Source organism: Lethenteron reissneri, chromosome 23, assembly GCF_015708825.2.
Source record: "Lethenteron reissneri isolate LAM-NWPU_2019-01 chromosome 23, ASM1570882v1, whole genome shotgun sequence".
NCBI lineage: Eukaryota > Metazoa > Chordata > Hyperoartia > Petromyzontiformes > Petromyzontidae > Lethenteron > Lethenteron reissneri.
In genome coordinates this window covers 4,274,534-4,299,581 of record NC_083801.1, presented here as the reverse complement: position 1 = coordinate 4,299,581, position 25,048 = coordinate 4,274,534, and the positions used below count along the sequence as shown (strand labels likewise).

Genomic DNA, 25,048 nt, shown 5'->3' with positions numbered 1-25,048 from the left:
TGTCTCTTGAATACAAGTTAACCAATGTTAAGGTAATGCATGACGGGGGTGCATGCACATGCATATTAAATGCGCTACTTTGTTAAGTGCAAAGGAGAACGCGTCTTTTCAGTCGCTGGGTAATGCTTCCTCCTTTTCTTGCCAAAACAACTACCGGAGTGCCCTATCGTGTCTCAGGCCAAGATGGCCCTTCCTCCTCAAGCATGCCTGTTTGCAAATGCGATGTCCAAATGCAGAGATTTCACATCATTCATGCCGGGAACGGTGTACGGAGTTCGCAAAGTATTAAGCCCACTGGCCGACGCATAGATTCGTAAATCTTTCCAGCTTCGCACTATTAAATTGCTAGATTTGTTTTAAGTAACATACCTGTCAACCCCTTATCAGTGCCCTACCTTATTACAGACCAATTCAGACCTTATTGGTCACCCCGTGCCCTTATAAATCTCAACGTTCATCCTGCAAAGTTCCATCACAAGGGAGAAACACACAAAAAAATATAACAAAAAATTGCCCGTATTGAAACGGCCGCACGCCATATGGACCTGAAAACTAAATTTCCCTCTTCAAGAATACGGGGTATAAACTGTGTGGGCTGACACGGTATGAAGTCGTAAAAATACCACAGCTCGACATCCAACTTTGCAGAGGACACCGACTCTCGTCTCGGGTGCCAGACGGGGGCACAGCGAGCACCAGAGAACGCGGCTACCCAAGCCGACGGCGAGGACGCAACACGCACAGGACGCCCACCTGTGTGCGTGCGGAGGTGCGCCTTGAGGTGCGAGCTCTTCGTGTAAATCTTGCGGCATCCGCTGAACAGACAGCGGTGAATCCTCTTCTTGCTGTCCTGCATCACATCGCCGCTCCCATCGCCCCCGAACTTGCGCAGCCTCCGCGGGGCCCAGCCCTCTTTGACGCCCCTCTCGGCCGGCACGAGCGACGACTCCTGCTGCTTCCCGGTGGCGCACGGCGAGACGGTCGGCGCGGACAGACCGCAGCGCTCCAGTTTGGGGGACGACGGGGGAGTGATGAGACTGGTCGACGCGTTCACCTCCGCCGTCGGGACCTCCGTGTCCTGGCTCTTGCCCGGCAGAGCAAGGATGGTGATCGGCATCGGGAACTCCAGATCGTCACTCATGCTGCAGTCCGACACGTCGGCCAAACAATCCCAAAGTGCGCCGGCGGCGGCCGTGTCCATTGCGTCCACCGGTCCCGGCGAGTCGCTCTCAAATCCTGCCGGGCTTGGCGAGACGACGTCATGGGCCTCTGTCCTTTTCTCCTCTTCAGCGGGTGGTCCAGGCGCGGCTTCCACGGGCTCCCTGGACGCGCACCGGCGATCGCGCGGCGTCTCAGCTTCCGGCTGCCTTTCGTGGACCTCCGTGCTCGGCTCGGACGGGCGGCAGCTGGTCGGCTCACTCTGCAGATACCTCTCCATCTCGAGGCATATCTGAGGGCACAGACGCCGTGCGCACGTCGTCAGGGTGAATGCAGCGCTCCACCTGCAAGCGCCGCACGAACACTTTTCGACATGGACCACGGTTGAACATTGTGTGTGTGTTTCGATTTAAAGCTTTCGTGACTGCAGGGATTCATCTTCTTGGTTCTTTCGGTAAAGTCACGTAGAAGGGAAATAATAAAATAACAAAAATAAAATATTATACATAATTATTTTATTATGTTTTATTTTTATTATATTATTATTTCCCTTCTACGTGACTTTACCGAAAGAACCAAGAAGATTGTGTGTGTGTGTGTGTTTTTTTAAGGAACCTTAAGAACTGCAGTATTACGGTGTAAGTTATTCAAGCGCTTTATTTCTTACTTGTTAAACTATTCAAGGCATCGTCGCATCGTGTGTTGCAATTATAATGTTTAAACACATTGCATTTAATTGTCCTGGTTTTCACATTTATTACGGATTCTTAACAAAACATCGCACGAGCGGCTCAACAGATTGTCTCTCCGTACCCGGTGTCTGGGCTCCTCGTGCTTGCCAACCACCATCCCTCTTTTATAAAGAGCAAGGCAAATTGCGCCAGTGTTTCCCTCAACCCTGAGGCCGCAGCAAGCTCCTGAGTGGCCTAATCACGTATGAAGAACCAATAACACAGTGGGGGGGAGGCTGGAAAGCCTTTTTATGTGGTGCCCAGTAACCATTATCTTCGTGGTTCTTTCGGTAAAGTCACGTAGAAGGGAAATAATAAAATAATAAAAATAAAACATAATAAAATAATTCTCACGACGTTTCATTCAGACGCTGTCTTCCCGACAGACCTGTTCTTCACCTGAGGACGGCTGCTTGCGTTGTGGCCGCAACGTCGTGAGAATTGTTTTATTATGTTTTATTTTTATTATTTTATTATTTCCCTTCTACGTGACTTTACCGAAAGAACCAAGAAGATGAATCCCTGCAGTCACGAAAGCTTTAAATCGAAAAGTAACCATTATGTTTCTCACTTTTCAACGAAACCCAGTTGTACGTATGCATGCTGATCTTCTGTTCGGATCGTACGTAGCCAACCGTGCTAATCGGAGGTGCCATTCAGTGGCAGGTTGCTGAATTGAAATTACCCTTCTCACATCAACGTTTTTTTTAAGTTACATTTTTTTCTCTCAAAATAAATTGGTGTGATTATCTTTGAGTATCAGTGTGCGGTAAAGAGGTTAAAATATTGGCACCCGGCCATTTAATGGGTACCGTTCGCAAGTTTTTCATTGCGTGTGAAGTCACTGCCAACATTATAATTATCATAATGTACATCACAGATGTTTGTATGCAGGGCTCTCATAGTTATTACACATATTTCAGTCAAGTTTTATAACAAATGATTTGACGTGAACACTAATTAATTGGATCCAGATCAGCAGAGTGTTTAATACAATTGAGATGGCCTTTAGTCAAACGTTTTTGCAATTATTGCCAATTACAGTGCAGAGCCAAAACGTAGAGTATACACCACATGAGCTGCAGTGCTCTAGACCGTGTTATTCAGACGTAACAAACCGAGCAATTATGAAATAGATACTGCAGTTTTGACTACAGACACTCCCCGCGCTCTATTAAGAGTGTCCACTAATAATAGATAAGGTCCACCTATCCTTAGCAGAACGCCTTACCTACTCAAACAATACGTGCTCGGATCTTGTCGAACATATACCAGAACTGTGAAATGTTTTGTACAATATGTACGACATGTAATTGAATAGTTAACACGAATTCGTATGTTTGAGTATCATAACATATGTGTGGTGATGTAAAACAAATGTTTATATGCTCGAGTGAATGAGTAAGCATGCAATCTACTAATACATACATATAATTTACCGAAACAATTTGTATTTCATCAGGTAAAAACCCACCGAGCTATTGATTCTTTTTTCCGAAGCGACCTGGCCACAAATGATAGCTCAACGAAGTGTCTTATCATGTGGACATTTATAGCAGCCAAATAATCGAAACGCATGTTTTCTAAATGTGGAGGGAAATACCGGAGGACCCGGATAAATCAAGGCTGTCACTGCACAGTCATAACAGCAACTAGATATATTAATGTATGAATTCGTGCGTATTGCTTGTCTGATGACTGCCAAGCGACGGAAACTTTTGTTCGAGGCGAATAGAATGGTTTACCACCTAAGCGATGTGACTGGGTCTCACGCGCAAGGCTGACACGCTGATACCGATAACGCAAATGGATGTTACTGGAAAAATGAATTCCACGTGAGGAGCGCATTCAAAACTAAATCTTAATGACGGTTCGTGGCGCATTCGTCTCACGACGAGAGGTTCGTGCAGAACGCGTTGGGTGGACTGCAGTCCGACGATGAGGCTTATCATTCCACACTCTCACATGAAGCATCGCTGTCTCGCCATAGGCGCAATAAAGTGAGAAAGTACGATAAAATATATGTCGTGAACGATTGCACAGTATTTCCAGATTAAATTGCTTATATGCAATAAAGTGTATAGTTTTCATCTCAGGTAAAGTATGTTCAGTTTAAACCTGGAAAAAAACCGCCCTGAAATGCTATTAGCATTTCAAATATGCAATAAATACTACATCTGGCACAATTCATTGCCTTCTCTGAAGTTATGTATCACACTAAACATTCATAGGCATAGTATCTCACGGCGGCTTGTTACCTAACGCCTCAACTACTTTTATCTGTGATGAAAAAAAAACTGCTTCATATATTATTCAGGTATTCCGATAAATGCGCAGCCACGGTGTTTGTGGTCGCAGCGAGGTTTAGCGGAGAGCGAGAGAGAGAGGCAGAGAGACAGAGTTACAATTGCTTTAAAATATTGATGGCAAAAGTAATCACACCTTAAAGACGCTAAGGCTCGCTTTCATTAGTGTTCACATTCTTTTACATCAGGAAACTGATCACGGGATAATTTAGATCGGGAAAGCAATCACGCTGCACGTGCGGCCGTACCATCTTGCAACGGCGCTTGATCAATGCCGAGATCAAAACGGATAGTGTCCGCTCCTTGCCAGCGAATAGAAAACTTCTTTGGAGAACTTGTGAGGCTAATTGAAGAGTACAAGGTGGACAAATGTAATTCTGCTTTACACGAATGCTGTATTGGATTGTCGACTCCACACCCGTGGGGACTTGCTTTATTGGGTTTGTTATCTTTAGAGAATGGGCAAAAACACGCAGCGGCTTCACTGCGGCAACTTTTATATCGCACGGTGGCGAGATGTTAACTACCTCGCCTGGTATGCAGGAGGTCGCGGGTTCGATCCCCACATTGACACTTGGAGTTTGCGTGTCTCTCTTCTCGTGATCGCGTGGATTTCTCTCCGGGTCTTCAGGTTTTTCCCCCTCCACATTTAGAATCAACATCACGCGTTCAAACTTATTTGGCTGCCGCTATACATTTCCACGTGACAAGCCACTTCGTTGAGCTATCATTTGTGGCCAGGTCGCTCTTGTAAAACATATCTAAATAGCTCAGTGGGCCTTACCTGGTAAAAAAAAAGTTTATTTTGCAATAGTTTTGGTTTTATCATTCTGACGATGATCGTTCAGGGCCAGTGGGCCACGAAGCTAAATTTGAGGCTTCACGAGAAGCAGATCGCATTTGGCAAGTGGAGTCTTCCGAGCGGAGCGGCTCCTTTCTTCTCGACCTGTTTCTACACCTCAGCCAATGAGCGATCGGGAACTGAAAGCAAAATGTGCATGATACTTTATTGGGGGGCTACGCGATCGGTTCAGTATGGGTCTCATTTTTACTTCAAGAATAATAATACGAATAATATCACATTGGCTCTCTTGAACTGACGTGCACAGCAAGTGAATGTACATTTGTATGTTGAACTTCTTTTGCACCGTACGTACGTAGCCAACCGCGCTAACTGGAGGTCAGTAAATGTGTACATGTACAACCACCCAGTAAGCATGCAACGTGGCCATTTGGGTTGCAACCATTGGACAAACGTTGGACGTACATTGATTGGTCCCACGTACCATGTGTATGGGTCGTTTTTATTATGCCACTGCTGGATGAAGGCCCTCCACATACCTTGCGGGTCGTTGCTGTAATCGGCATGTCATACGATCTAAACAGCTCGCTTTCTTATTGGCTGATCACACCATGTTCAATTGTCTTCATTTGAACTGTTAGGAGTATCAATACTATGGATACAGAAAGTGTCTCTCCACTGCTGGAAGAAGGCGTCTGCACACCATTGCGATCTCACCCGGTTCCGTGATGCCACAATCCACCTCGATCCGGCACATTAACGAATCTCTTCACTACATCACCATGGCTGGCCATCAAACAAACACGGTTGCCACGTCGCGCGCTTTCAGACGCGTTTCTGCGGCCGTCTGGAACGCTCTTCCTTCCGATATTAGGAGGCCACTGGAGCTATAGCGCTTTCAAAATCTAGATTTAAAACTAATTTCTTTAGAACTGCTTGTTTTATCCTTTCCCCGCACCTCCAATTAGCACGTTCAGCTACGTACGATGCCAAAGAAATTCAACATACATCAACATACACACTACTAAACACTATACTATATACTACACTACTATACACTACAAACTATACACTACATTCTGCACTCCACCACTGTACTAAATTGAGAACTAATTTCTTTAGAACTGCGTGTTCTGTTTATTTTGTAGTCCTTCACCCGCACCTCCGTTAAGCACGTTCGGCTACGTACGGTGCTAAAGAAGTTCCTTATACATACATCATACTTACATCCGTCGTATATTGTCAAGGTAACATGAACACCAATGTCTCTCAGCGAAGAGATGATGTAGCCAATTGGCTATGCAATCTTCCATTGACTGATTTGGAATGAGTACGGTATTATGAAACAAAAGTTGATTTTGGCTGCAGAAAATGATTTTTCTTTTGACCTCTGTCAATTCACTGCTGTCGGTCACAGAGGTTGTTTCACCGTTTTCCACAAACTTTACGCGTAGCTTTTTTGCAGCCAATATCATGGTTCATAATTGATGTTTAAGTTAGGCTATGTAAGAATGATCCTTACTCGGCCTAACCAACGTATATATATTGATCAATGTTACGGTCATATTTCACTCGGCTGGAGCAGTGCAGGTTGGTGCAGAGGAGGGGGTGCCCAGAACTAGTTCAGATATCACAATTGATGTTTCCATCTTCTTGGTTCTTTCGGTAAAGTCACGTAGAATGGAAATAATAATATAATAAAAATAATAAAAATAAAATAATTCTCACGACGTTTCGGCCACAACGCAAGCAGCCGTCGGTTGCTTGCGTTGCTGCTTGCGTTGTGGCCGAAACGTCGTGAGAATTATTTTATTATGTTTTATTTTTATTCTTTTATTCTTTCCATTCTACGTGACTTTACCGAAAGAACCAAGAAGATGAATCCCTGCAGTCACGAAAGCTTTAAATTGATGTTTCCATGGCCAGGAATCGAACTCAGCCTCCAAGTTTCAGAGCATAAAGCGTTAACCACTGCACCACCATTCAACTCCCTACGATTATATCGCCTAAACATACTTTATAATTCACCGTTTCGCCAATTGTGTCCGTACAAAATATAATTCTTAATTTCATATTATAGCAATGTACATGTAACACATTTTCCCCTTTTCCTTGAACAATTTGCCAAATGTTTGAAGCCATGATATGCGACTGTCAAGTTAAATGCCCGTCTCTGCCGCCGCTCAGTCCGCCCCAGTGAGTTCACTCGCTTCCCAGGTCACTCTCGCATGGCGAAGCTCTCCCGGTGGTGATATATTTACGGCAGGTTACCTGGGAAGGGACAAACAATGCATCAGCCCCTTGGCAGATCCTGGCATCCTTTTATGGTTTCTGAAAATGTCAAGAGCCTGTGCACTTGGCAGCGTTCGCCGATCGTAGTCATTGCATAACACGCGACATCCGACCAAGATTTAGCTTTTATCTTTCTGAAATGCTACACCATACGTATATTGTACGTTTTGTTTGTAAGCTGGCAATCTGAGTGTCTGTCCATTTGGAAAAGTAGACCGCTGTGTTACGAGCAAAATCTCAGATAAAAAAAATTGTCCACAGGTATTTAACAACAACAACAATATAAATAACTTCTCTTTAGTTAATTCCTCTATCTAATAATGCAAAATATGATATTGGTATGGGCGCGCAATGGCTATATAATTAACGATCTAATACAGACGTTTTAGAAACATACAAATAAAGAATACAGGTTGGAATTAACGAAAACGAACATAAGGGACTTAAACATAGGTCTCGTAACGATAACATTTGTTTCAAATTAAAACAATATTTTTCAGAGCATAGTGTTTGAAATGTCCATGTAAGCATATGGCTTCAATATCAGCACATAATTGCTTTGTTAAACTGTTTCCTTTAGTGTTGTGTAGGTGTGTGACAGAATGCAAATACTATGATATCTGGACACACTCTTGAATCTCAGTGAACTTAATGGAGTGAAGCCTGCACATCATGTCTGAGCAAAATCTGACACCATTGTAGAATCAAGTAACACAAATTCAAAGTTAATTATAGTTTAGTAAATATTTGAATGCAGTGGAGTGAGCATTTTGAGACTGAGATGTGACAGTGCTTACACGTTGAATTGATTTTATTTTTTTCCTCCAGATGCCTTGGTTCGAGTGCTCTCACAAAGCCTGCTGATGGGCCCGATCCCTGCTTGGCAATCTATTGGCCCTTGCATGTAAATCCAGGGAAGGGTTTTTTTCCCGAGGGAACTATTCTGCAGGGTGTTGCTCTTATTCCGGGACAACCGTGGACCACGTTAGTGAATTTTCGATTTAAAGCTTTCGTGACTGCAGGGATTCATCTTCTTGGTTCTTTCGGTGAAGTCACGTAGAAGGGAAATAATAAAATAATAAAACATAATAAAATACAATTCTCACGACGTTTCGGCCACAACGCAAGCAGCCGTCCTCAGGTGAAGAACAGGTCTGTCGGAAAGACAGCGTCTGAATGAACACCACCAAGCTTGGCAGCGTATATTTAAGCTGGGTTAGGGGAGGAAGGGCGCCTTGACAAAGGAATTTGCATATCAACAGAGGAATTTAGCATATTTATGGAAAATGCAGATATGGGATTAGTAACTACTTGTGGAATGCGTAGGAGGGGAGGGGGTCTCAAAGTCATATTATGCCCGTGCATTATGTAGGATTAGCAGCAACAAAGGGAGGAGGTACGGTTAGCAGTAATAAAGGGAAGGAATTTTAATAGTAAGGAACTGCAGCAGCCAAACCACCACGTAAAAAACTAAAATATAAACTACATCAGTGTCATCAATATACTAAATATACTCTCCAGCGAAGGTCGCTTCGCGTTGGCGATCGCAGCCGAAGGTGCCACTGCCCGAGTGGTGCATCATTCATGTGCGCATTGCAACTCAAGTGCGCATAAAGAAAACGTCGCGGACTACGGAAAAGTAATTGTCGCTTGAACGTAAACACAAAAATTGCTGGTTAAACGTGGTGGACGCGTTCCTGAAAAGTGCTGCATTAAGCGAAAACGTGCTAATTGAGAAATCACTGCATATAGATTCTTCTTCTTCTTCTTGTTCGTCCATCAAAGTTGGTGATGACCATGGCACTTTTGTCATTTTGTTGGGTTTTGATGAGTGCGCAGATGGCTGAAGAGGCCAATCCGAGCCCAGCATTCTCTGTGGCACACTGGACAGGTCAGGGAGGATGTAGAGCTCTGAGGTGCAGCCACACGTCTTTCCTTGGTAGATTTGCGCTGCTGCCTCTTCAAGATGGCACAGGAGCGTCTCCTACTCTCACAGAGGACTGCACCGTCCTGTACTTTTCTTCTCCAGGCAGGTCGGTCCTGTGCTAGGGATTCCCAGCTTTTCAGGTCGAATAAATAGATAACACTGGTCAATTTTTTTTTTTTCTGGCCTGGACTTTGCCAGCTGTTCTAGACTAATTTCAGGGTGCCGATTCCAAATCTGATCTCAGATTTGCTCTATCACATCTCATTTTTATGCTATCGGCATACCCCATTTTCATTGATTTTACCCGAAATTAACTTTGTCACTTATGATTGATTGCAAGTTGTTGCGAGTCAGTGACTGCTTTAGTGTTAAAATGTGGTGCTGTATTTTTAGGATAGTGTGTTTATAATATCATTTTATGTAGATATCCACATTTATTTAATATTTTTCTTCTGCAGTTTTTATTGAAAATGCAATATTTGATATCTCTAAAACCTGATGTGATAGACAAAAACTGATGCCAGATTTGGAGTCAGCACCCCAAAATTACCTTAAAACCGTTGGAATACCTTATGCCAGAAAAAGTGTGTTGACCAGTGTAATCAACAATGCAAATTTGAATCACATTTGCACTACAAAATCAGCCTATAGTCATCCCATTGTGGAACAAAGACCTTAAGTGAAAGTACGCCGTTGCGCAATGTATCATTCCGCGTACCGTATCACACCGCTCAGCCGCACAGCTCAAGAAAGTAGTTCCTCATCGACCGCTCAGCAACCGCGTTATAACGGGATTATTCTGCATTTTGCGTAAAGTGTTCCCTCGTAGAAGAACCGCGTCATGGCGACAACTCGTAGTGTGAGCACGCGTACAGTGAGAACTTAGCGTATAGCAAATTAAAGTTCAACGCAATTTACAAAATGGTATTGTACCCATCACTCGTCCTTCCATGTTGCACAATGCTGTGCCCTGCAGGTATGTGTGTATGTTGAACTTATTCTTGGTTCTTTCGGTAAAGTCACGTAGAAGGGAAATAATAAAAGAATCTGAATATAAAACAAAACAAAATGTTTGTTAATAAAATAATATAAATCTAAAACAATAATTTTATTATTATGTATTTATATTGTTTGATATTTTTATTATTTTATTATTTTCCTTCTACGTGACTTTACCGAAAGAACCAAGAATATGAATCCCTGCAGTTACGAAAGCTTTAAATCTAAATTTATGTTGAACTTCTTTCGCACCGTACGTAGCCAAACGTGCTAATTGGAGGTGCGGGGGTGGGGGAAGGCAACAAACTAAGCACAAAAAGTAGTTCTAAATAAATATTTTCTTTTCCAATTTCGATCAAATAGTGCATAGCTCCAGAGGCTTTCTAATAGCTCCAGTGGCTTCCTGGGTGGCATTGCCACGGTAAATTGGCATTTGCCGTGAATTCACACCTTGGCTTTGAATGCATTGGCCGTCGACTTGCAGTGTTTCTCGTGCATGCGTCCATGGTCCACAAGCCGTGCGTGCATTGCCGAGCGTGGGTCATCGCATCCTCCATTCATAAAGTAATAGAGCCGCAGTGCTGTTCATGAACTGCATTTATTTAGCAGGCACCTCTGCATGCTGAGGTCTTTTGGACTAAACAAATATAACATCGTTTTACAGTGCCATATCCTGATAATTATGCTCGGCAATTGACCACAACGCTTCATTGGTAAGACGTGAAAACATTTAAGCGTTCAAAAATGAGAGCACCTCGTGCAGCGAAGGATATTATCCCACATTCTATATCTACACGTAAAAAGTAATCGCTCCATTTTAGGCATTTCCAACAACAAAATTAAACGTATCTATTGACCCATTGGCTACCCAGATTAATGTTAATCAGGCAGCAGCCTTCGTTTAAAACACGCAACGTCTGCAGTGTTCACACCTCCCGGGGGCTCGTTAACAGCCAGGCACGGTAGATACCCGATGGTTTAGCACATGTTGTTGGTAAGTATCCACTCGATACGCCATTGGGCCGTCGGCATTAAACAAACGGCGTTGGAGGGAAATACGGGGAGCTCAGAGCAACAACGCAACGGAGTAACGTTTTTTTTTTTAAAGAGAACATCGAGAATTGCGGGGGACAGTAATGATGAGTCTACATAGGTGGTCGCCGATATTTATTTTTGTTATTGCGACAAAAACGCGAGCCCGGCATGGCGCGAGACCGGTACAACGCGTTCGGAGAGGGTCAAGAAAATCCGTACTTAGAAGGGGCAGAGTTGGGCCAATCTTAATAATAATAATACGATGGTTGGATGGACACTGTGGTTTAAGCATTTGATTCCATCAAATGGTAACGAGCTCAAATCCCAGTCAAGAGTTGATTGAGCCTATAGTCTCTCTAGGGGATGATAAAATAGTCACCGTTTTGTGCGAAATGCATGCTGGAGAATGTGGTTCCTTACCGTGAGAACGAGGCCTTTCCATCACTGGCTAAGGGCTGATGAGCGCTCGTTTGAGTATTGAGCCGATTTTACATTTCACTTGATTATGTAAGCCGGATCATGTTTTTATCTTCGATGCTAATGCCTTCTTCAACATCAATGCATTGGAGTTCCAGCACCCAAGTACACTCTACGTGAAGCGATAAAATAGAAAACGAAATCGCGTCGATGGCTTTAAGAGGCGACATTTGGGGTTGAGGAGACATGCACTCGATGCTTGTTGTAAATGTTCCACTGAAATTCTATGAGCGGTGGTGCCAATGGGAGGCCATAGATCAAAGGCTTCAAGAGGGAGATCTTTGACACCGAGAGCGGCAATTTTGGCAATGTGACCCACGTGGAACCTCAGCCGCAAAGTGTGATTAGAGACCGCGCATGTTCACAATGATAGAAGAATATCGTTGATTCAAGGACCTTCGTGAGAAAAACGGGGGGGGGGGGGGAGGGAGGGGATGGGGAACTGTGCATTACAGCAGTTGCAGTGTGTGGGAAAATAAAGGGCGCGTAGAAGACAGGGACTGCATTATGGGAGGAAAGTTGAAAGAGTTAAGAGCTTAATTTTCAAGACAGCCGGATCGCTTAGAGCAGCAAAGCGGGTAGCATTACTGTCGTATGATGAAAGGCCTAGCAACACAAATATTAACAACAACAAAACGGGCAATAGAAAGAATGTGTTTTGGAAAAAAAAGTGATATCTCAAGGTCTGTAAATGCACAAGAAGAGTTTCAAATACTGGGGAAGGAACTTTTTTTTTTGGGGGGGGGGGGGGGGGGGGTATAACCGTGGTTAGAAAGTGGATGCGAAGTGAGGTTACGTGTGGACTGTGGAACAAAACGAACTGATGGGGATTCTGAGACGAGATAAAACAGCAAGGTCGTGGGAAGGGGCAGACAAGATTGGGCAAAGGCAGTTGTATTAAATCGTAATAAAAATATATAAATATTGATTTAAAGCTTTCGTGACTGCAGGGATTCATATTATTGGTTATTTCGGTAAAGTCACGTAGAAGGGAATTTTATTGTTTAATATTTATTATTATTTTATTATTTCCATTCTACGTGACTTTACCGAAAGAACCAAGAATATTAAAATATATATATTTAGCCTGCGTATTTGTAAAAATGAATATTTATCACTTTTTACAATTTTTGTTTGTTCCTGTCAATTTTAATTGGAGTAATAAATTACATTTATGTTACTCCACTACCGGGTGAACGCTTCCCCTACTAGGCTGTTTGACCATACTTCATCATGCTGGTCAGTGCGGCTTGATGAAAATATAATCATGCGCCACTGATGTTAGCCGTCGCCACTAAATACAACTCAGGACACATCGCTTACTAATGTTGCCCACAACACAGTGGTCGATAGCAAGGTGCACAACCAAACTAATAATGATCGGATATCGTATGTGCGTTGAACTTCTTTCGCACCGTATGTAGCCGACCTTGCTAATCACAAATATGACAGATATGATCGTCTACAATTATATCGAGCAAGTCCAAGACTTTTAAAACATCTCTAGTTCCTAAACAAAAACAGAGAATAGACACTTCTAAATCGAACTGATAAAGGCTTGAAAGATCCACAAACGAACGATGTCTATTGGTTCGGATGTTATTTGCACGCTTGAGAAGAAAGTCTGGGGAAAATGTGATGTCTCTCTCACTACCAGAAGACATTTAATAGAGCGAGACGCTGCGCTTGCTACCCGGTACAATCGATGCCCCAGCGCTTAACGCCTGCACTGCTGCTACCTGGCTCATTAGCGTTATTAAATAGGGCCGTTATTTTTCAATTTGCTCATTGTAATTAGCACTTTTATTTGAGCAGCTAATCGGTGGTAATAATGCAATCTGACACCACCCAACTTATTGTACACGATATAAACACACGTGGTGCTTGTGTTTTTTTTAATTGACCTTCAGAAAATGATGGGGCAGATCTCCAAAGCGACAGGCCAGATGCAAACTTAAATACAACATCTAACTCTTGCTCAAGTTAACTAAAACTGAAAGACACAACAGCAACGGGTTTTAAAATTACATTCCACTGTATCGATAAAATGCATGGTTTCAGACTTCATGATGTCACAGATATGAAATGTGTCATCCCAACATCGTTGTAAATTGGTGTGATCTACATCTAAAAGGTTTTGTGATCTACACATAAACGTCGTGGGATGCTATTATCATGAATGACGCTGTATAAAATAAAATTATTATAAAGGGTAAAATAAGTGAAAGCCATATGAGATGTTCTTTTAATATGTCATTTTACGGATTGTCAAAATATGTCTCAGTGCTCCGTGAAGTACTGAGTGCGATTCATCTCTGTTGAACCCAAGGCAGTGGGGAAAATTCTACGTGTTCATGTTGGAGGCCGGTCTCTTCAATGGACATCAGTACATTTGGGCTACCCACAACGTGATACTCATTTTATACAGTCCAGGAAGGATGATGGGAAAAAGTTAATCCCCACCTAGGATTGGGATTTTTCAACGAGCTGGGAGTTCTGGCATTACAATTTTTTTTATCAATGAGTGATCATGCTATTAGTGAATTGTAGGCAAGAGTTATTGGAACTATATGGTTTATGCACAGTATAATGGACACTAATGCACAGACAATTATGGATTCATTAATTTCATCGGGAAAAAATTAAGGTTATATTTAGTCATACATAGAACTCTCTACAAGTTTGCAAAGCAGGATGATATTACATAAAAGCAATGTGGTGAAACATAACATTGCATTGATTACATCACGTGATCGGTGAATGTTGAGCTTATAGAAATATAATTTTCAGTGTCATCTTTATATTATTTATATATCGGAGGTATGTTTGCAGAGTACTGGGCATCAAATGGTTCTTAAAAAGTCACACAAACCTGTTTATGCACTAATTATGAAGATAAATAACAATCTGTTTTAGTGGTCACAATAAAATAAAAAAAGATAACATAATCATAAAACTGCAAGTACAATAAAATGAATTAGGTACGTAATGATGCATCGAGGAATTAATTCAAATCACAGACTATGTAACATAAACACGCATCATAGCGTGAGCGTGAGAACTGCATTCTTTAGCTGTCAATTATTTCATCTGCACGTTAGGATAAGCAGATTTGCTAATATTTGTCAACACACGTACAAGCCAGACGAAGCTATGTACAAACGTGAAATTCATCATCATCACCAGCCAGATTCAATCCACTGCTGGATGAATGCCTCTCCAAGCCACCGCCATCTCTCACGAATCTGTGATGTGATAATCCACCTAGCACCGGCCCACGAGATGATTTTGTTCGTCATTAACTATTCATTAGAATCAAAAGATTGATGAAAATCAACGTACAGCTCTCTGTCAATCTACTGCTAAAAGGCCTCACCATGCCGTGGTGGTTACTGGGTTGTTTGATCACCACGCTAGACAGGTCGCCTGGTCCACACAGTGCTCCAAATACACAGAGCGTCCTGCTTGATTAATCACCCATTGTCATCATATGTATAATCATGAGGACATCTTCTTGGTTCTTTCGGTAAAGTCACCTAGAATGGGAATAATAAAATAATACAAATAAACATAATAACAGAGTCTGAATGGCTCTGTCTTCTCGACAGACCTGTTCTTCACCTGAGGACGGCTGCTTGCGTCGTGGCCGTAACGTCGTGAGAATTATTTTATTATGTTTTATTTTTATTATTTTATTACTTCCCTTCTACGTGACTTTACCGAAAGAACCAAGAAGATGAATCCCTGCAGTCACGAAAGCTTTACATCGAAATTATGAGGACATGATTTCATCAAGCACCAGCCGGGGCCTAATCCGATCATGATCCCTCTTGGCCTGACATTACACTCAGTGGTACTCACTAGAGCTCGCTCTTGGAACAAACTGTTCCTTGCTATGTGAACGCTGGATTTTAACCACAGCCTAATGGACATTAGCATCACAGCAAACAAACTTGTTTGGGCATGGAGGCACTTTGGCGTTTTCGTTATCCGTGAATGATTGAAAAGGCTTTGGCTTCATCTCCAGGAGTTTGTAAAAGGGAAAGAGAATTTGGCAGCCGTATGTAATTTTAGTTTTTTTAACAATGACATGTATCCGACTGCCAGAAGCAGGATTCCTTCAGTCGTCCGATACATCAAAACTCCATCCTTTGGAAGTACTGTCTCAAAAAAATATGACATGGGCAAACATTGCACATCTGATTAAAGTGATAGCCATCACTGTTGGTGGATGTAAACAGCTGGTTAGCTTAGCATAATTAAATCATGCACGTTAGAGTAATAAAATATGCAGCGTACTACACATCATATAACATAGAACCACATTTTGAGGATATATAAATTAATTAGAAGTTTCCAATGCATCGTGTGCTGGTAGTTGTGGTAACTACACCAAAATTCGAAAATGTAACCAGAAAAATGCCAAACGCATGTACAGACCGCGTGCACTACGTGACAGCCTCTCCATCATGACCCCACTGCTGCCATTTCTCAGCCACAATTGTCAGGTCATATGGAATATCAGCCAAGAAAACGTGATGTATTCCCGTGACTAAACCTGTTCAAGAAATGCCCCTCAGCTTTTCATTGCAAACGTAAATGGGGGCTTTAGACTATTATAAATTGTACACATTTTGTAACTATAACTGGACTTATCCAAGGGAGTGAAAAACAAAACACAACTTTGCACGGTTGTCAAAGTGTCTCCCTGCTTGGATGATCACTGGGGCGGCACCCATGTCTTTGTGCTGCTCCTGAGCGTGTGGTACAAATTCCACATTCCCAGGGCAGGGTCCAGTTTTTCTCTCCGGAGGGAATACATCTTTGACTTCTGAAAAACGATTTCTCATTTTAATGACCTTTGTAGGGATGCCACTTTGCACCGATATATCGTTAACCATTATTGTCTGTGCATATAGTTGCACAGGTTTTGTTTTAAATGCAATGAATAGTCGATACAATGAGTATTTTCACTTGTGGTGCTAGGTTCTTACAATTGGCTAATACTATAGACCAGTCGTTCTTAACTTTTACTGCAGCCTGCATCCCCTTGGTTCTCAATCGTAACAAAAATGTATAATTTTAATAAATACATAGGTTTGATGAAACAAACTAGCTGTACATACGGGCCCGTGCTTTATTTGTGCTTTCGATTATTTACCTTCTAAAACAAAATCCGGCCATGTCTCGTACCCCTAGAAAGGGCATCTGGCATGCCCACGGGGTGCATACAGCCCAGGTTAAGAACCACTGCTGCAGACTATCCATTCTGAGTGGGATGCCAAGAGACGTTCGTGTCAATTGTGACGAGTTTCCCTCCCGTGTTCATTTACCGCCCGTTCATGGCCCAAGGCTGGTGACTGGGCTTGGAGCTGCCCCCTTTCTCTTTAAGAGCTCCAATGTCCAACTTAATTTCAGAGTGGAAGTCGAGGACGCACCGCGTGCTTTGAGATGGATCGGTGTTCACACAGAGGTATGCCTTTGAACGTTGAACAAAAGTCTATGTACAATCGCTAATTCGTGGGAAATGCCTCCGTCGTTTCCCCACTTCGGATTAGCACGGTGTGGCTACGTACGGTGCCAAAGGAGCTCCACACACAAATAGAGACAAAGATCCCCCGTATAGCCTTAACAGACTGTACGGAGCAAGTGCTGCTAGCGAGTTGGACCTATGAAGTCCGGCACTGTGGCACACGAGGGGGTGGGTGGACAGCACTACGCCCGGCCGCCTTTGTCTCCCTCGTGGCGATGTTTATACACCGCACCAGGTACTAATTTGAGGCTGCGTCGACCTAGGGGAGGCCCAGGAGCGGGAATCGAACCCGGGATGGGCTGGGTTCGCAGCTCAGTGCTCTAATGGCTACACCACCGCTCCCCAACACACACACACACAGATAATGTCGATCTTGCATCTTGAACACGAACAGCAGACATCTGCCTCGTAGGCTTATTCTGCTTGAACACGAGAGGGCAACTGTTGCTGTGTGGGGGATATCCGCCGTGCAATGCGGTGCTAATGAAGGGGTAATTGCGATGCTCTCGCTGTACGGGAAGGCCCTCGCATTTCACAGCAAATACTCATTTGTTAACCCAGTGGCTTTGAATAGTTTCACAATATTTCCTTGCGAAGTCAACACGTGCAACATTTACTTTATTTAGATTGAAATGAGGTGAAATACTTTCCTTCCTTAATGTATTTCCTCGTCTGCATGGTCTGTACATTTTTTTCCCACACAAATGCGTGCTGCTTTTGATGCTCGTTATACGTACGGTGCGAAAGAAGTTCAACACACGTGCAATAGTTAAGCTGCGCATCCACGTACAGCAATGCGGGCCATTAAAATAAAACGTTTTTTTTTTGTTTACAAACGATAATTTTTTAATGTTCCATCATTGACTAAAAAAAAACCCCAATAAAAGTGTGACAGCTTTCCTGTGATTTAAAATCGCCACGATCCCCTCGCGAAGTTGCAAGGTTTTTGTCGTCTTCAGTTTTCACTTTGAGTGATGCTTTCAGGAGCGGTCGTGTTTTTTCAATGTTTAATTTGAGCATCGATTTAAAACATATACTAATAATAAACACGCAACGATCAGTAGATATACGTACACACACACAAAAACAACAACCACGAAAAATACTTCATTGTAACGGTTATGGACTCATTAAAAATGTAATTGAAAAGTATTTCCCACTCAAAAAAAACGCACACACACAACCAGAGGTGGTATAAATCGACTTGCAGGCGCATGCCCCCCGCGGTGAGGCATTATCACGCGGTGATGATGCTGCTGCTGCTTCTGCTCTGACAGTGGTGCACAATTAACATCAACAACAGCCTCAACAGATTCGTCAACAACACTACGTGGCCCTTTAAACAATATAGATTTACATATAAAACAGGCGACGCTTCGGGCAACGGCCCTTCTGCGCGTGCTCTTGCAAACGTGGCTTGCCATGTCAGGGCGCTGTCAACGTTGTCGTTGTGTATTACAGTAGAAGTATTTGGCCTACATAAGATCTTGTTTCAGTAGCTTTCTCTCTCTCTCACCTGCAGACGGTCGCTTGTGTTGCGATCGAAACGTCGCGATCTATTAACAATTTTCTACCCACGTGACTTTACCGAAAGAACCAACGAGTATGGATTCCTGGGGTCACGAAAGCTTCCAATCAAGATCGAGTCGTAGCGTCGTTATGATCGTGCCACCAGCCTGGGCGATCTGCACGCTTCCTGCAGACACTTGGGTTGAAAGTGCCGCACGCCGTGATTGATACGATGCGCACGGCTGTGAACCACGCCAGGGCAGGGCAGGGCAAGCCGCAACTAATACCGAATACATTATGGTGGTGGTGGGTGTGCATGTGCGCGGGTGACGCGGACACATTGATCAGCGACGCCACGGGGGGAAAGTTTTAAGTGAGGCCGCGCATCGCACGCACATTTTTCACACCGATGGGCACTCTCCAAATTGCGGACGCGATAAGCGGTGCGACGCATCTCGTTGCAAGCGCGCCGCGCTGCCGGCCACTTTTAAGGGGGCCGTTTGATTTTGGCCGTCGCTTTGAAGTGCAAACGTGTAACCCAGCCGAAAACGTTTCTTCTTCGTGAATCGTAAACTCCGCGGTCCCCGTTGGTAATCCGCTGTTGAACGCGGAGCGAAAGAATCAAACTCCGATCGCCGGCGGTGTGGGTGTGTGGGGGGGAAGGCGCGGGGTGGGGGGCGGGGTCTTAGCCGTGGTGCGCTAACCACTGCGCCACCGCTCCGTAAAGTGTTGGCTGTACTAATATTCACGTTGACAAAATAAGAATTCTATAAACAGGATACTGTATATATGCAACGAACAACCCCTCCCCCACCCAAACCTGTTAAAGCTTGTGACGATTAAAATGTTATTTCCAACTGCAATAAATGTCGCAACGTTCTAAACCTGACACTACCTCGAACACAGACCGCACCACGAGTGCCTGTCCCACCCGCCGTCCCGTGCCACCCTCACAGCTCGAGCCCCAGCGTGTGGACACGGGGTCGCTCTCACGAGTCGAGTGACACGGAACGCGGTGCCGCCGGGCGAGCGCCGGGTTCTGTACCGCGCGCGTCTCGCAGGGCAAAGACAAAGATCCCCCGTATAGCCTGGGACAGACTGTAGGGGCAAGTGGCGTTAGCGAGTAAGCAACTGTGAAGGCCGGAACGGCGCGTGACGGGGTGGGTGGTCAGCACCACGCTCGGCCGCCTTTGTCTCCCCAGTGGCGATGTTTTTGTTGACACACCTCACCAGATACTCATTTGAGGCTGAGTCGACCTCGAGGGGGCCCAGGACCGAATCAGATAATCGTCACTGGTGTTGGCCGTGAGCGGGAATCGAACTCGGGGCGCCGGGTTTGTAGGGCAGCGGCACAGCCACTCACGTTAATCATCATCATCATCACAGTCATTGACAGCCCTTTGTCAATCCACTGCTGGATGAAGGTGCCTCCACGCAGTGTCGAGGGTTGTTTGACCATACTTCACCACGTTTGGCCAGCGTGGCTTGGAGAAGCAGGTGGTGAGAGCAGAATCGGTTCAGATAGCACCCGCCACTGGTATTACACCAGTGCGTGGCCGGGACTCGAACTGGCGCTCACGGCGATCAAAGTACAATTCACAGGGCTCTGTCAAAACTCTGCCACTGCTGGGGCAGCGGGTTGAATCGTCTGACGACAAGACGCGTGCGTTGTCCGACTGCACGTTCATGCTGTCGTGAATAATCACACCACTCACAACACCACCACCAGCCACAACAACAACAACGACAACGCGTTCCGTGGGGCGAGCCGCGGCTCTCCGAGTGAGCGCGTTGCCTCCACGCACAGCCGCGGGTGCCAATCCGCGGAGCTCTGCGCGTGACCCCAGCGGTGGCGCGCGCCCCTCGGGCCGCGTCGACACGAGGCGCTCGGTTCGCCGACAACGAAACTGCGTGGAATTGGTACGCGTCGAGTTTGTTTGGTGGGTAGAGCGAATTACGAATCGTCCTCTCTCGCATACGTGTCGCGCGTGTGTGTGTATATATATATGTACTAATTCTGTCAATGTTCGCCTTGAGAATTAACCCACAACCACCACCACCACCACAAATAACACCACTGGCAACATCTTACCACGTGCGCAGCGGACGTGTGCGAGTGAGATGTCGAATTTAAGCGCTATCGACATTCAAATCGCAGTTCTTCTTTCTTTCGTTCTGTGAAGGGTCTTGAGAAACTGACTGAATCGACACCCTTGGTGCGTTCAAGTTGTCGTCACGGTCGCCCTGCGCGCAATACCGGGTAACTGTTAAAAAGAGCTTCATAGCTCATCGGATTCCTCCAGTATGAATCAATATTCTGATTTAAATTTCCTTCGCGTTCGGGCGGCAGCGGCTCTTACCACTCGCCGTGCAATCGTCGTACACAGCAGCACCAGCATCATCATCATCAGCATTCTCATCAGCAGCAGCATCATCAGCAGCACCAGCATCATCATCAGCAGCAGTGGCCACGTGGGGACGAGCGCGCAACGCCGCGTTCGTGTCACGGCTCCCACCAGCGCCAAGTGACTTAGCCACTTGCAGTGTGCAGACAAAGACGCGCGCACTGACATTCTGCATTTGAGCCGCCAGTCAAACTGAGTACAATCTGCTTCTGCAAGCGGCTGTTTGGTAAATCAGCAGGGACCCTGTGGTTTCCACCCCCCCCCCCCACACTTCCCCAATCACAAAGCACCGCCGATAGGCAAGAATATTGTCGGTGCGTTCTCTCCGCTGCGTTGTCCTAATCGTTCGCGCAACGCGGTAAGTAATCTCTGCAGCAGACACCGCGCGTGCGTTGCACAATGCACGCGCGTGCGCGTCTGTCTGTTCTAGCCATGCGTACACTTCATGAACGTGCAGCCCACAGCACCTGTAATCATCACGGCACATACGCACAGGCACATGGACGTGCGTATAATGCACGTTCGAACGAGCACGCCGCGTTCAAACGCGAGTGACGGGACGCGCAAACACCCTCCCGTGCGTGGCCGGGGGTCCCTCGAGAGTGAACGCGCGCCCCGCTTCGCCTGTCGCGGGCCACCCCGGGGTGCTCGGCGCAGAGCTAACACGCGGGGGACAACTCTCCGTCTGGGCTCTCGTGTCTGCGAGTCGGCGGGCGAGCGAGCGAGTAGCCACGCGGTGGTGTCAAGATTAGCGCGCCGCGCTACGAACCCTCCCCTCCCCCCCCCCGAGTTCCATTCACCGCTCACGATCACCAACACCCATTGACGATTATCCGAACCGGTCTTGGGCCTCCTCCCCTAGGTCGACTCAGCTTCAACTGAGTACCTGGTTGCGAAGTGTGAACATCGCCACTGGGGGAGACAAAGGCGGCCCGGGTGCGGCTTGGTGTTGACCACCCCACTCGCTCGTGTGGCCACAGTACCGGCCTCGATAGGTGCTCGCTAACAGCACTTGCTCCCAACAGACTACACGGGGGAGCTTTGTCTTTGTTTGTGCACTCCCCCACCGCTCCCCCACTCCTCCGTCGCTTCGCCCGCCACCCGCACTCACTGCGCGCTCTGTTGCGCTCACCTGCTGCCAGATCTCCTCCAGCGATGGCAACGCCGAGAAGTAGCCGGTGTCGTGCACCAGCTGGAGCTCGTGGAAGATGCTGTAGCTGGGCAGCACGTCCATGGCCGCTGGGCTCAGCCAACAACAACGACAGGAACCTCTTCGCTCTCCGCTCGCGTTTAAAATCCGTCCAAATCTAGCCGCGTCGGCGCCGCGCGCAACGCATGCCACCCACACCACCACTGCCACCGCCGCCGCCACCACCGCGGTGCAACGTGAATGGTTCCACAATTCAATTGCGCACGCTCCGCCTACTTGCTCGTCTGCCCGCCTGTCTACCTGTCTGACTGCCGGTCTGCCTGTCTGTCTGTCCGTCTGCACCGCCTCCCTTTGCAAGACGCGAGCGCACCGCCACCGGCGGGGTTCTTATTCGATCAGTAACTTGCTACTCCCCGGATCACGCCACCATCGCATCCCTTTGTCTCTGAATTATTCCCCCCCCCTCCCCCGTAAACCTCCTCTTTAAATGCCTATTTGCAACGAGGCGTCGACGGCCATGTTACATATTCCGAGAACGCAAGCCGTGCGATGCATGCGTGAAGACGCGCAAACGCTACCGCCACTGCTGCGTGTCTGCTCAGCCACCGCTGCTTGCTACCACTGCTGCTGCTGCTATTGCCGCCGCCGCTGCTGCATCAGCAGGGTGCGCTGCTGCTGCTGCTGCCCGCTACTGGTGCTGCGCGCCAGCGAGCCGCGCTCATTGCGAGGCGATGCGCTAATTGTACATAATTTATACCGCCCAGAGCACGCCTGCCGCCAATGGCGCTCTGAGTGGGGGAGCGCTCCGAGCGAAGGCGGCCAATGCTGGCTGCGCGCGTGTGCGGCTCGCTGCGGAGGAACGATGCAAGAGTTGCAACCATTGGACGTGGGGGGGGGAGCGATTGTACCTTCTTCTCATAGTTTATCCGCGCTTCTCTGCTTTCGGGGGGGTGGGGGGTGGGGAGAAAGCGGGGCAAGGCACGCGAGGAGGGATGGAGCGGAGTTTCAGCTCCGAGATGAAATTCGAATTCGTGCGAATCTTTCGCGTGGCGTCACGTGACGCGCGAGCTATGCAAGTTGATGCGTGTAAGTTTAAAAAAAATAATAAATACTACATTTATGGACGAACACAAAAAAATGCAGTGGTCGTAAATTATTCTATTTGCTTGTAATTTGCTAAGCGGTGGACCCTTCCCGAACGCATCATTTGGTTGTTCCGAGTTTCTCAAGAAGTCGCCATTTGTCTTTTCCGGGAAGTGATCGCCACAATCACGGGAATAAATGTTGTAAAGAAATAAAAACGTGTCACAGCTTTCCTGGAAACGTGCATCAAAAGAGGCACAGGCCGTGCGGAGAAGTCACGTGACACGTACGAGCTGATTGGGATGGCTTGTGAGTCATTCACACGTGCGCTTTGCCTCTGCGCTGATCTTGAAAGTCTCGAGCTCGCTTGCAATAACAGCGCAGCAGCTCACTGATGCATACATTCACTTTCGGTTGATTTCAGTTTCAGTTTATTTGGTATAGCCCTGTGAGCCAATCCAGCTCTTGAATCGGGTGCACGCCTCACTTACTGTGTATACACACACGGCGTAATATTTGACACATACCGCGCGTGTGTATGTGTGTATATATAGGCCACTACGATACCTGAGCCGTAATACGAGCCGCCTTTTAAATCGGAGCCGCGCTATTTAACGGGTACGCTGCCGTAAATCTGTTCATTGCGCGCGATGCGCTGCAGCGTCGCGGCCCGTGCGCGTGTGTTTGCGTGATTTGTGTTGCACGCGTACATGCACACACTCACGTGCACACACGTGCACACACGCGCACACACGCGCACACACACATGCGCGTGTGTGTGCGTGCATGCGTGCACGGGGAAAAAGGCGGTGTGCGGTCAGTCGCACGCGCATTCGAGAAACAAAACATAGACATCGCATCACCTTGCTAATTGCCCTAACATATTTCGAATTGCAGTCTGTATACATAAAAACGGATACTCCGCAAAAGAGATAATGGTGTGCTAAACATTCTAATAAAAAAATCGATCGGTGCCCATAACATCGTGTGACATTGTTCCATAAATAATACAGATTATCATCTTATTTTATGGCGCGTCATTCCTTCGAATCGTTGTCGCGTCTGGTGTCTTTTTTTCTGTTCTTCCCTTTACGACATAAACCATTTCTTCAAATATTGCGCCGGTGTGAGAACGTTAATCCGCATTAATCGGACGTCTCCAAGCGAAGAACATCGCTCGTCCGGCCATTCGGCGCGGAACGAATCGCCGGCGCGCTGTGGAGCTTGCCCGTGCGACGTCGCGGTTCGGATATCCCAGTTCTTTTTCTCTCTCTCTCGCGCGCGCGCACAGAGCAGCCCCCGAGTGAAATGCGCGTCTATAATTAACGCTGAGTGTCTCTCGTTATGAGACGCGTCCGCCTCGCGTGGCATAAATAACCCGCGCCGCGAGTAACCACGAGCCTCCCTCTATCCTCCGCGTCACATCCAGCGCGTGGGACATCGAGCAGAACGTAGCGCGCGGTGCGCAACAGAGATCGTGCGGTGGTGGTGGGGGGGGGGGGGGGTCTCGTTCACACCGCAACGGGACTTCACTGCTGCCGCAGTGGCCCAAGTGCCGACCTCTAACTCCACGTCCCAAATTCGGCCGACACCGATGACGAGAGAGGGGACCCGTGGATTTCACACCCCGCGGGTCGCCGG

The 25,048-nt window shown here is 46.4% G+C and overlaps 1 protein-coding gene across 1 annotated transcript in view; it reads right to left on the bottom strand.

Moving 5' to 3' along the window:
* Positions 1 to 22,881, bottom strand: part of LOC133345865 (Krueppel-like factor 6) — a 68,920-nt gene extending 46,039 nt beyond the window's left edge. Inside the window, exons 1-2 of the mRNA XM_061556915.1 lie at positions 22,307 to 22,881; positions 754 to 1,450 (exon numbers count right to left, since the gene is read on the bottom strand). Of these exons, the coding sequence (XP_061412899.1) occupies positions 754 to 1,450; positions 22,307 to 22,408 (799 nt within the window). The 5' untranslated portion in view covers positions 22,409 to 22,881. The remainder of the gene's footprint in view (positions 1 to 753; positions 1,451 to 22,306) is intronic.
* Between the last annotated feature and the right edge of the window lie 2,167 nt (positions 22,882 to 25,048).